The following is a 14298-nucleotide window of genomic DNA, read 5'->3' as shown; positions in this document are numbered from 1 at the left end:
ATAGTAATATCTTTTTTCAGCGCTGGCCATTGAGAGACGGCCTGGAAAAGTATCTGTGCCTTAGTCTATCAATGTGGACTATATTTCTTTACTTTATTGTTGGCCATCCTCACAGTTTGCAATCAACAAGTGCTATTTTACAATAATTAATGCATGTGTGAAAATCCCAAAAATTTAAAGAAAACGTCCTGATTTTTTTTTTTACCCCCAAATTAGAAGAAATAAATAAGAAACAAGATTTTGCATGAAGCCTAATGTTAGTATCATTAAGATTTTTTTTCCTTAAAAATTAAGCACATTGCCCTAATTTAATAAAAACTAATTAATATTATATAAATAATGATATAAAAAATAATGATATATTATTTAAACTGTATTTAAAAAATAAAAAAAATGGTACTACCTGTATGCTAAATTACAATTGTAAAAAATCATATAATTTTAAATAATTTCACACAACAAATTACGGTATTACAGTATTAAAAAAAAAAAAAAAAAAAAAAAAAAAAAGCTTTGTTTTCTTGATACAAAATATTATTATTTTGGGGTAAAAGATGAAAAGATAACATCTAATTTTAGCATAGTTAGGATTATTTTCTTAAAAATTAAGCATGTTACCCTAATTTTTAAAAAAAAGAAAGAAAAGAAAATCTCTTTACATTACCATAATGTGAAAAAATTGTTATATATAGTATTTAAGTTGTATTTAAAATGTAAATGTCATGCCTTTAATTTATGGTAAATTACATTTTAAAAAATCATTGTATGTTTTACTAATTTTATGGTATAAATGATGGTCTAATGAATATTGAGAATTACAAAAAAATGATCTTAATAGGTTTAAATAGGGTAAAACATGAAAAGATGAAGTTTTATTTTCTTAGGATTATTTTCTTAAAAATAAATCTCATTAGCATTACCATAATGTCAAAAATACTGATGTTTTATATTTAAATTGTAAATGTAATGCTGTTTGTTGTATTTTAAAGTATTATTATTATTATAAGATAAAAGGATATCCAAATATGTCTTCCAAATTCAAAATCGCTAAAAATGTATTTTCTGTTGCAAAGCAGAAATGTTATGAAACCCAAATCTGCTTTTGTTCAACAATACAGGCAACAAGTTTTGAACATTATTTTACTTTTACCAAGAGTTTTCAGAGCGGCTGCTGACTTGTTAGTGGCTCTCTGAAGAGCGTTTCCCATCATGCTTGTGTTCAGCGTCTCAACAGACAGTCGTGTTTCTGCCGAGAGATGCTGTAATGAGGCTCTTTCATCAGAATCACAAGCTCAAGCGTTTACTGCTCAAGAGACAATCTGATGAGAAATAGCTGAGATACAGACATAGATGCCATTTGTGATTGTTCTCTCCTATGGGATTCACCACTTGTTCTTTGCAGTATGTCTTAATCCTTAATTCTTAATTCTACAAAGATAATGGTGTGTGTGTGTGTGTGTGTGTGTGTGTGTGTGTGTGTGTGTGTGTGTGTGTGTGTGTGTGTGTGTCTGTGTGTGTGTGTGTGTGTGTGTGTGTGTGTGTGTGTGTGTGTGTGTGTGTGTGTGTGTGTGTGTGTGTATTTATTTTATTTATTTATTTTGGGGCGGGGTTAATTTGAATAAATAATTCTATGAAATTTATAAAAACATATAATCTGAAAATTACCAGCATTATCTTCATTGGAATGAGCAGAGTTTCATTAAATATTTTACAGTTTATAACCCATGATTACTCAAAAGCAGTCCAAATTTACCGACATATTTATTTCTAATAAAACAATATACGTATTACTCAAAATAAATTAGTTTGATTTGCATAACCCTTCACTTTCAGATGAATAAAGTGACTAATTTTTCACACTGCAATAGTTTGTCAATAGATATACATATTCATATTCATGAACAAAATTCAGTCCCAAAAGTGTGTGAGATATGGGGGAAAGGTGAAATATACTTGGTGAAATAAAGGTTTTCCCTCTAATATAACTTCATATATTATTTTATATAAGTATTTTAACACCTAATGGGACTCCATACATACCCGGATCAAAAAAGACCCAAATATTAAAACAGTTATATCGCCTAAAAAATTATTGCAAAAAAAAATCTGAAAAAAAAAGATGTGTATTTTGAGGGTTTTAAAGCTTTTGCAAAGTTTGATTGCCTTACTAAAAATGATGCTTTTGTTTTTTTTAGAATTCTTTGCATATGTCTTCTGGGTCAAAACGCACTCAAATGCACTGGAAATGTGTCTCTGTCAGAGCAGAAGTGTGCTGTGTCCAGATCTGCTGGCCGTAAACAGGCATGTCCCAGCGCAGGGGGGACCCGGGCCAGTCTTTTGGGGGAAACATCACCTCATGCTGGGCTTGCTAATCACCGCAGACAGCCGCTCTCTTTGTCCCCTCGACACAGAGCCAAAGGGCACATGTAATCAAATTTGCAGTTTTATTGGCCTCGCTGGTAGCGGGCAGGCCGGCGGCCGATGAATATGTAATGTTTGTTAACGCTCGGGTTATAGATCAAGAAATCAACTTGTGACTAATCAGACGAACAACAAACATCAAAGCGGCAACAAATCATCTAAACTGCACTGATCACATCATTCAGACTCATAATATTAAAACCAATGTGATGCAGCTGTGCTCTAGTGATAATTTTAACTATGTTTACTGAAGAAATTACTAAATAAGAGCTTTGAAAACTCAGAGATGTTTATTAATGAACCATCTTACATTTTTTCCAAAAGTGAATGATAATTGCAAATTATGTAATTATTGCATTTTCCATAAAATGCATTTTTGGATGCTCCTTTAAGATATGCGAGAGAAAAAAAAGTGGCAAAAAGTGATTATTGCTCTTGAGAATTATATAATATATACTTGATTTAATATTTTAAATAAAATACATTTATAAAATTTAATGTACATTTTTTGGACAGTGAGAGGTTAAAAACAAGTAAAATACATAAAAATACAAAAATAATTATATTATTTATTTATTAATAATTATTAAAAGTAAATGTTTACATGTATATATAATTAGTATGTATGTGTATATGTGTGTCTAATATATGTGTCATTTGTGTAATAATTGTACTATTTATATATTTTGTGACGAGGTGGGAAGCTTGTTTATATATTAACATATGCATAAATATCCAAAATAAATAAAGCAAAATTAAACATTTAATTGTGTAATTTTTACTATTTTTATTAGTATTTTATATATTTTACTAGATAACTCAAATAACTAAAATAAACATTATATATATATATATATATATATAAGCATTTATTTTACTTATTGCCTGCCAAATAGTGCTTAATGAAGTGGAGTCACTAAAACATTAGTTGATGTGAACCTATTTGAAGCTTTCATGCCTTTTAAAGGGCAACTGCAAACTGAGAGCCCTCACTGAGAGTGTATGAAGAGTCCTCTGGTTGTGAGAGCAGCTGTGAAAGGTCTCTCTCCTCTTTCACGCCGCGACCTCTTAAAGCAGCCGTCTCTCAATGGCTCTGTCCTCTGGGCTCTTCACACGCTGAATGGGGGGCCAGGCTCTGAATCAAAGAGCACAATGCAGGGAGACCAGGGGCCGAAGCACGGCCCCTAATGCATCTGTGCGGCTGTAATGAGGAGAAACTCAATCAGGCCTGTTTGATTCACGCTCACAAACCATCTCGGATGCCATTTTCTTCAATAAACATATCATAAACACATGAAACTGAACAGACGTTCAATGAGAGTCAAACTTCACTTCTGATAAAACAGTTCTGAGATAAAATCATGCAAATCATGAAATCTGCTTCTGTAAATCCTGCTAAAAACCTGTATATTCATCCTGGTTCAGGTCATTTCTTCATTCATATTCCTAATAGCAGTCAATAACATCCCATTAAATAAATACTTAATGAAATGAACTGTACAAATGAACCGATTCACTAAAATGAATCAGATATTCTTGAAGAGTTTGTTTGAGTATCATCACAATACACTATTGTTTTTCAACAACAACAAAAAATATATATTTATATATTGTATATTATCTATTATTTATTTTAAAATATATCTTCAAGGTGTCTTGTCATCTTTCATTTTCATGTGGAAAACATTAAAATTACATTTTATTGTATTTGTTTATTTTGAATGGTTTCTATTATTGGTATCCATCATTTGTGAAGAAAATCATTTAAAAATTACAATTTATTTTATATTTTTATAATTTTAGATCTGTCTATCTATCAAAAGTTTGAGGTACGTTTTTTAAAGAAATTAATACTTTTATTAATCAATGACGAACTAAATTGATCAAAAGTGACAGTAAATACATTTATCATGTTACAAACTATTTATATTTCAAATTAAACGCTGTTCTGTTAAATTTTCTTTTCATCTGTGAATCCCGAAAAATAAAATGTATCAGTTTTCACAAAAATATTGTGCAGCACAACTGTGTTCAACATTGATAATAATCAGAAATGTTTGTTGAGCAGGAGATCAGTATATTATTATGATTTCTGAAGATCATGTGACTCTGAAGACTGGAGAAATGATGCTGAAAATACAGCTGCAGATCACAGAAATACATTACAGTTTAACACATATTCACATAGAAAACTGCTGTTTGAAATTGTAAAATTATTTCAATTTTTTTTATGTTTTCATGACCAAATAAATGTAGCCTTATAAAAGACCAAATAAAAGCTAACCTACAACTGAGTTTCACACTACTGATAAATAGTCAAATTTTAGGCCAGATATGGATGCAAAAACACAATAATATAGTAGAAACATTTATTATTTACAGCACAAAAACAACAAAAAACAGGCAATACACTTACATCTGGATATCTTTCTTTACAAAGTACATCTAAATAGAAAATAATATTCTTTACAATTATTTAATCTCTATGTACAACAGTTGGAGTGCATCTCAAGAGCTGTGTGTGTGTGTGTGTGTGTGTGTGTATGTGTGTGTGTGTGACCTTGAAGCACAAAAGCAGTCATCAGTAACACAGGTATATTTGTAGCAATAGCCAACAATACATTGTACGGCTCAAAATTATACATTTTTCTTTTATGCTAAAAATCATTAGGATATTAAGATCATGTTCCATGAAGATATTTGGTAAATTTCCTACCATAAATATATCAAAACTTCATTTTTGATTAGTAATATGCATTGCTAAGAACTTCATTTGAACAACTTTAAAGGTGATTTTCTCAATATTTAGATTTTTTTGCACCCTCAGATTCCAGATTTTCAAATAGTTGTATCTCAGCAAAATATCGTCCTATCATAACAAACCATACATCAATGGAAAGCTGTATAAATCACTTATGACTGGTTTTGTGCTCCAGGGTCCCAGGGTCTGCAGTAAATAGAAACCGATCCATAACGCACTGGATAGTTTGCCATATCTGCAATGAAATGCCATTATTACAGCTTTAACTGGGGGTGCTGTTGATTTCGTCTGAGGGTGCCTAACTTCAGCATTTGTGGTGTTTCCATTTGCGCGTGGCGGCGGTGATGTGCAGGTCTTTCTTGAGCCACGGGAACAGACTGGACAGCTGGATGGAGCCGGTGGCGCGCATCGTTCCCGTGATGAGGTAGAGCTGCGCGCGGCCGGGGCGGACCAGCGTGTGCGCGCAGCGGAGGTTGATGAGCAGCCAGCGCTGGAGGAGGCTCACGGTGTCGTAGGGGAGCAGCGGGCCGCGCTGGATCAGCTCCACCGGGCCTTCCACCGTCAGCTCCGGGTCCGCGGAGGGCAGGCGGCGCCGAGAGATCTTGGCTTTGACGGCTGCGGGGAGAAAACACGGTGAGTTAACGTGTCCCAAAAGTCCCTAAACCACATCACAAGACTCTAAACTTAAACAGAAACTGCCAAATTGATATGTATAGACAATAATAAAGGCTTACCGAAGTCGTTGAGGCACAGCGCGTCCAGCACGGTTTTGAGAGACGGCGCTTCCTCCACAGATGGACAGCTTTGACACACAGGCTGAGGGAAATCTGTCCAAACGAGAACATATATACCGTTAAATCAATACGTTTACATTTACATTTGTGACCCTGGAGCACAAAACCAGTCATAAGGGTCACTTTTTTGAAATTGAGATTTATGCATCATCTGAAAGCTGAAAAATAAATAATCTTTCCATTGATGTATGGTTTGTTAGGATAGAACAATATTTGGCTGAGATACAAAAATCTGGAATCTGAGGGTACAAAAAAATCAGAATATTGAATTATTATATTTTTTGTGTGGAGAAAACCATTTCAAAATTACATTTTATTTGAGATATTTTTAAATAATTTCAATGTTTTTTTGTTAAAGGTAGCTATCATTTTTGTGCTGAGAAAATTATTTGAAAAATACATTTTATATATTTTTTTATAATTATACTTTATCTATCTATCTATCTATATATGTAATAATAATATCAGTCAAGATGTTTCATGCAATTTAGTCAAAAATACTGTTTAAATGTCACTACATATTTTGTGCAAACATTATTTTTTGTGACATTTTTAGAACGTTAATAATTTAACTAGTTCTGTCAAACGATTAATCGCATCCAAAATAAAGGTTTTTGTTTACATAATATATGTGTGTGTACTGTGTATATTTATTATGTATATACATACACACACATAGAGTATATATTATTAAATATTTACATGCATAGCTGTACATTTATATATTTATATTCTTATATTTTATATTATACTTAAATATATTTAATTTATAAACATAACATATTTTTCTTAAATGTATACATGCATGTGTTTGTATTTATATATACATAATAAATAAACAGAGTACACTCATATATATTATTTATATTGGATGTGATTAACCGTTTGACAGCACTAAATTTAATACATTACAAATTTAACTAATATCAATCAAGATGTTGGTTAAAAATTCACCTTCTTGCAATTTAGTCAAAAATATTCTTTCAATTTCTCTATGTATTTTTTATGTAACAAACATTGTTTTTCACAACATTTTAGTAAATTAATATTTTTTTATGTGCAAATAATTCCAGAAAAATCTAAACAGCCTTTGGTATTAGTATTTATCTATAATCATTTATCTCTTATCTGTAAAATTATTTTAAAATTGTTTAATTTGTTTATTTTATATTTTGAATGAATTTTATCTGTCTGTCTAAGTGTGTGAATGTCAGAGGGCCTCACCTTTGGAGAAGGCACTGATGTGTTTGGGCAGCGGCATCAGACATGTGTCGTCCTGCGCGGGGAATCGGTCGCAGTTCAGGGCTTCTGGCCAGACGTGTCCGTGACAGGCCAATACAGGAGCGCAGCTCTCCCTCACGGCCACACACATGCTCCGACACGGCTGGATGAACCTGCGGACGCAAGCACGCCTGAGTTTAGAAAGAGTCCTCTGCACAATCTGACTTTGCTGCAGCCTAGACTTAAACTACTGGTTTCGTCTGGCCAGAGGAGAACAGCACACTAACACGTTTAATCCAAATTTTTTCCCACACATAAAAATATCCAAATGATGTGTCATTAGTAACCTTTTGAAATAATCAATAATTAATTGTATTGTAATATTGTAACATTTGAACTTTTAATTTAGTGCAATCTTCACTAACACCTGCAAGGATTTCGACAGTGACACTAATCAGTGTTGAGTACTGCAAGGTTAACCCTGCCTGCTTTACATGTTTGAAAATGATTAACAGTTGAAAACATTAGACATTTAGAAAAGTATTCAAATGTATTCAGTTACATTACTTTAATAAAGTAATTGAAATAGTTAACACTACTTATTACGTTTTAGATAGGGTAACTTGTAATCTAGAACTTACTACAATTCCCAAGTAACCTTCCCAGCACTGCATATAAATGACGGTGACTTGACAAAAAACTCAATGAAATCTCCTCCAATCCCTCGTATGAATCCGTAGCACGTACCTGTCGAGGCAGACGGGAGCGACAAGCGAGCAGACGAAGGCCCGGGCCTGTGGATGACAGCCGGTGTGAAGCAGCGTCCTCCAGTCGTCCGAGCGAGGAACCGCTTCCTCCAGACTACTGTGGCCCAGCAGGTTAGGCAGACGCATCTCCGAGTATGGCACATCCTGGCAGACGCTCATCTGTGGCGGGACGGGGATGCAGCGTGTGGTCTGGCCCAGGTCGAAGGCTCCGGCGTGGGCCGCCAGAGCGACGAGGAGCAGAATGCAGAACAGATGCATGATCCTGATGGAGGTGTGGAGGTGAGTGATACAGGAGCTGAGCCGGCTCGGGCTTTATATAGAGGTGGGCAGATGTTATCAACGACACATCAGAGAGACGCAGACAGGGTGACGAGCAGGAGATAACAGGCCCAGACGGGGGGGAGTGAGGGGGGACATTAAATAAACTATCAAAGAGATCCGACTTCATTTCACAGGACAGTTTTAGCTGCATTTATACATTCAGATCACTTCACATGATAAAGCTGAACAGTAAATAGCAATATCAGTCAAGATGTTAGTTGAAATCTGCTGCAATTTCATGCAATTTCATCAAAAACACTCTCTGAAGTATTTGTGCAAACATGGTTTTTGTAACATTTTTGGTGCATGATTAATTTATACATTCAGATAAATTTAGATGATAAAACTAAACAGTAAATAATAATATTAATCAAGATATTGGTTGAAATCTGCAATTTCCTGCAGTTTAGTCAAAACCACTGCCTAAAGTATTTATACATTTTGTAACATTTTAGTGCATCGTATGTTTAGGTCGTTTATAATAAAACTGAACTATAAATAATAATATTAGTCAATATGTTGGTTGAAATGTGCTGCAGCTTCTTGCAACGTCTTCCAAAACACTCTAAAATATTTGCGCAAACCGTTTTTGTGACATGATTAATTCATAGATTTAGATAATTTTAGATGATAAAACTGAATGTTAAATAATAACAAAATATTTTAGCAAACATACTTTTTATGACATTTTTAGTACATGATTCATTTATTTGTTCAAATGATTAAATTGACCAATAAATAATGATAATGTCAGTTAATATGATGGTTGGAATTTGCTGCAGTTTCCTGCAATTTAGTCCAAAATATTTGTGCAATCAGAATTTTTATGCCACATTTTAGTGCATGATTTATACATTCGGATCAGTTCAGATGACAAAACTGAACGATTAATAATGATAATATCAGTTAAAACGTTGAAATTTAGTCAGAAATACTCTCGAAATTTCACTACGTATTTTTGAATAAAATATTTGTGCAATCTTAATTTTTGTGACGTTTGAAATTTTGTGACTTGATTCATTTATATGTTTGAATCACTTATAATAAAACTGAAGGAATGAATAATAATAATAATAATCAAGTCTGTTGCACTTCCCCGCCCGCAATTTAGTTAAAAGTACTCTCAAAATTTCATCACGCATTTAAAAAAAAAATATATATATATTTGTGCAATCATAATTGTGACATTTTAGTGCTTTATTTACGTTTAGATCATTTATTATTCAAACTGAATAATGAATAATAATATCAATCAAGATGTTGGCTGAATTCTGCTGCAATTTCATTTTTATGTTTTTAGTTTATGTCTGTCTTCACTTATCAGTATTTTCAAACATAAAACACATGATTTGTTTTGTTTTAATGCATCGATTTTATGTTTTATTCTTTTATTCTAGCAGTGTCAGTGTTTGATAATGATGTTGTTCCACCTGACGTCTGATGCAGAAATGTATTTTCCTTCAATTTCCAGCACAAAGAGTGTAAAACGCAGTATAATGGCTGATTGCGTACACATGCACGGATGATTTTTGTTGGTATTGAAACTGTCCGCTCATCTGGATTGCTTGCATGGAGTTGTTTTGTGAGCTGAACGTCTGGTCTGCGTGGAGACCGTCGGGCAGACAGGCGTCTCTGACAGCTCCTCTGTCTCCAGCATGTCAATTTGAGCTTCCTCTGCCAGCGAGAGCATCGCAAGCAGCCTGTCTGCAGTCTACCTGTCCTGCAGCCCACCTTTGATCTGACTGCATTCGTATTCAAATCCTCCAGCGCGTAATGCTGATGGAACAGGGCTTTGTCCCTCTAATGTCTCAGACGTTCTTAACGCAGTGTGCTTTGCTGGATTATCTCACATTAGTGCTCCTGACATTTGCATTTACAGCCCTTCACTTCTGCAGTCTGACTCTCGGGACAAACCCAAGTCCTGTCTGTTGCTTCCGCTCTGTCAGGTTTGGTATCTTGAGGCTTTTTCACATGCATTTCCTGTAATGCATTCCTTGAAGTATAATACACAGCATGCTTATTGTACTAGATTGATGCACACACTGTAATATCAGGAATTTTTGACCAATTGTTCATTAAAAATTATATTTTTATTTGGTAAATAGAATACACTTTTAACCATTTCAACATCTTAAATGTGAGAATAACTATATTTCTGTGAATTTGAAATATTTTGACTAATTGTACTTTTCCTGCCTTAAAAATGTCCATTTCAGACTCCCAGAATGTGTTTTATTGGTAGTGGAAATTATTTCTTTTAAATCTAGTGTACTAGCTTTATACATGCACTATAAATTTCTCATTCTAGCACTTTTTGGCCATTTCAAAAATACATTTAAATAAACATTTTTCTTTTAGCCATTTCTGTGTTTTAGATAAGAGAATAAGAAGGAAAAATCATTTTCACTATATTTCTGTGACTTCGAAATATTTGACTAATTTAATGGCAATTTTTTAGACTCTTAGAGGATGTTTTATTCATAATTGAAACTGTAAACAGACATCCAGTGTACTAGATTTATACACACACTATAATGTCATCGTTTCTGCACTTTTTGACCAATTATTCATTTCAAAATGACATTTAGATTAAAAAAAACAACAACACATGAACAATGAATAACTAGGGAAAAATCATATTCTGTATTTCTGTGACTTTAAATATTTTACAAATTTTTATTAGTTTTTCAGTATCAAAGATTTATGCAAATGTATGCACTATAATATGAGTGTTCCTGCACGTTTGACCAATCATTAATTAAAAATAATAGTTATATTTAAATTTATTTTTGATCAATTTAATATTTTTTTTTACAATTTCAATATTTTAGAGGTGAGAATGACTATATTTCTCTGACTTCTAAATATTTTATTAATTTGTATTACTTTTCCAGTCCCAAAAATGGCTAATTCTAGACTCTCAAAAGATGTTTTATGCGTAATTGAAATAAAATCATTTTGCAATGCCCTGCCATACAACAAGGCATGTTTTTAAACAGCGTTTTGCTGATTATGCATGCATTCGTAAAACTCAGTTTAGAATATTTTTACTTTTTAAATAAAATGCACACTTAAAATGAAGGTAAAAAAGTATATTTCCCTTATATCTTTATACAGATTTCAACCTAAATGCATCATGCATCGACTACAGACTTGTACTGTGAGCAACCATGAGCGATGTGATCAAACATAACTCACAGAAGACATAAATGAACTACATTTAAATGCACAGAAGAGGAAAAGTGTTTCCAGACAGTAAATCTGAGGGTCTGGAGCCCCTGAGATGAGAAGCCAGTCTGGACTCCCTTTATGACTGAAGACAGTCTGGATGTGTGGCACTTCTTCATCTAAAGTCTCCGGCTCTGCTCACGTCGGCCCCAGCCTTCTGGGCCACTTTACTGCCCCGGACAGACGGCAGCTACTGAGGGACCTAACTGGGCAATTAGAGACACATACCCATTTAGGAGAACAATAGGGAGCATGCGTGGGGTTAAGCACCCCTCTCGCTGCTGATTACCCCCCGCTGCTTGTTATTCTTTCTAACGGCCCTCCTGTGTTTGGATTGTTAATATGTGAGCGCTAATGGGACTTGTTCAGTTCCTGAAGACAGCGTCTACTTCATGTGTCTCGTATGGATGTCTAAATGAGGAGCTGGTGCTGTGCTAAAAGTCTAAATAGTATGCAGTGAGTTGTGACGTGATCATGTTGTGGACAGTTTTGTGAAACAAATGTCTTAGTTGTCAGTCAGTATTTATTAATATGCTAAATCAGTTTTCACTCTTAATTTTAGTTTTAGTAATTTTATGTTTTATTTGTTTTGTAATATTTCTATTTTGCTTTATTTTTATTTCACCATTTTATTTTCAGTAGTTGTCAAGGCAACATTTCTCATTTTTGTTTTCATCTAATATTTATGTTTTTCATTTTTTATTTAATGTCAATTGATTTTTCGTTTGAAAGCAGTTTATATATATTTTAGGTTAACACTATAATATACTATTATAGATTTATTATTGATATACTATTATAGTTTTAGTTAATATTTTGAATGTTTGCTTTTCATTATTTCTCTTTTCACTTTAATTTTAGTCAGTTTGTTGTGTTTTTGTTGTTTTTATCAGTTTTGTCTATTTTAAATATTCTTATATAGCTTTAATTTATTTTATTTCATTTTTAGTAATTTATTAGGCAATTAGATTTTTTGTTTAAGTTTAATAATTTAGGTTTTTCATCTAAATATTTATTTGATTGATTTGTTTTTTTCAATTGAAAGTAATTTTTAATAATTTTAGGTTTAGTTAATGACAACACTGGTGTGATTTGTTGCATTGTTATTTTATTATCATTCATGTGCTATTATAGCTTTTTATATATATATATATATATATATATTCAAATTGAGGGTTTTATATGTGTTAGTATAATTTTGTTGTGTTATGTCTATATAGTTTTATTAAGTTTTTAAAATTAGTTTTAGTTTATTTAGTTCTAGTTATATTAGTACTTAAATTTAAACTAAATTAAAATGAGAAATATTGCCTTGGCAAATAGCTTTTTTATTATTATATTTTAAAATGCCTTATTTCAGATATTTCTGTATTTTCTATACTTTTCATATAAAAAAGTACAATGCTGTGCTCAGTATACATAGTATACAGTCAGGTCCATAAATATTGGGACATCGACACAATTCTAACATTTTTGGCTCTATACACCACCACAATGCATTTCAAATGAAACGAACAAGATGTGCTTTAACTGCAGACTGTCAGCTTTAATTTGAGGGTATTTACATCCAAATCAGGTGAACGGTGTAGGAATTACAACAGTTTGCATATGTGCCTCCCACTTGTTAAGGGACCAAAAGTAATGGGACAGAATAATAATCATAAATCAAACTTTCACTTTTTAATACTTGGTTGCAAATCCTTTGCAGTCAATTACAGCCTGAAGTCTGGAACACATAGGCATCACCAGACGCTGGGTTTCATCCCTGGGGATGCTCTGCCAGGCCTCTACTGCAACCGTCTTCAGTTCCTGCTTGTTCTTGGGGCATTTTCCCTTCAGTTTTGTCTTCAGCAAGTGAAATGCATGCTCAATCGGATTCAGGTCAGGTGATTGACTTGGCCATTGCATAACAGTCCACTTCTTTCCCTTCAAAAACTCTTTGGTTGCTTTTGCAGTAGGCTTTGGGTCATTGTCCATCTGCACTGTGAAGCGCCGTCCAGTGAGTTCTGAAGCATTTGGCTGAATATGAGCAGATAATATTGCCCGAAACACTTCAGAATTCATCCTGCTGCTTTTGTCAGCAGTCACATCATCAATAAATACAAGAGAACCAGTTCCACTGGCAGCCATACATGCCCAGGCCATGACACTACCACCACCATGCTTCACTGATGAGGGGGTATGCTTAGGATCATGAGCAGCTCCTTTCCTTCTCCATACTCTTCTCTTCCCATCACTCTGGTACAAGTTGATCTTGGTCTCATCTGTCCATAGGATGTTGTTCCAGAACTGTGAAGGCTTTTTAAGATGTCGTTTGGCAAACTCTAATCTGGCCTTCCTGTTTTTGAGGCTCACCAGTGGTTTACATCTTGTGCTGAACCCTCTGTATTCACTCTGGTGAAGTCTTCTCTTGATGGTTGACTTTGACACACATACACCTATACCTCCTGGAGAGTGTTCTTGATCTGGCCAACTGTTGTGAAGGGTGTTTTCTTCACCAGGGAAAGAATTCTTCGGTCATCCACCACAGTTGTTTTCCGTGGTCTTCCGGGTCTTTTGGTGTTGCTGAGCGTTCCTTTTTAAGAATGTTCCAAACAGTTGTTTTGGCCACGTCTAATGTGTTTGCTATCTCTCGGATGGGTTTGTTTTGTTATTTCAGCCTAATGATGGCTTGCTTCACTGATAGTGAAAGCTCTTTGGATCTCATCTGGACAGTTGACAGCAACAGATTCCAAATGCAAATAGCACACTTGAAATGAACTCTGGACTTTTATCTGCTCATTGT

General features: G+C 33.8%; 1 protein-coding gene across 1 annotated transcript; it reads right to left on the bottom strand.

The window, feature by feature from the left end:
- Window positions 1-5486: 5486 nt before the first annotated feature.
- Window positions 5487-8222, bottom strand: szl (sizzled; the record flags this gene model as incomplete). The annotated part of the gene is made up of 4 exons (XM_079411810.1): window positions 5487-5797; window positions 5917-6009; window positions 7201-7370; window positions 7945-8222. The coding sequence occupies 4 exons, from the start codon at window positions 8220-8222 to the stop codon at window positions 5487-5489; spliced, it is 852 nt and encodes a 283-aa protein (XP_079267936.1).
- Between the last annotated feature and the right edge of the window lie 6076 nt (window positions 8223-14298).

The sequence above is a fragment of the Barbus barbus genome (genome assembly GCF_936440315.1).
Source record: "Barbus barbus genome assembly, chromosome: 48".
Lineage (NCBI taxonomy): Eukaryota > Metazoa > Chordata > Actinopteri > Cypriniformes > Cyprinidae > Barbus > Barbus barbus.
Note: the sequence above shows the minus strand (reverse complement) of the source record. Positions and strands in the feature narration are given on the sequence as shown.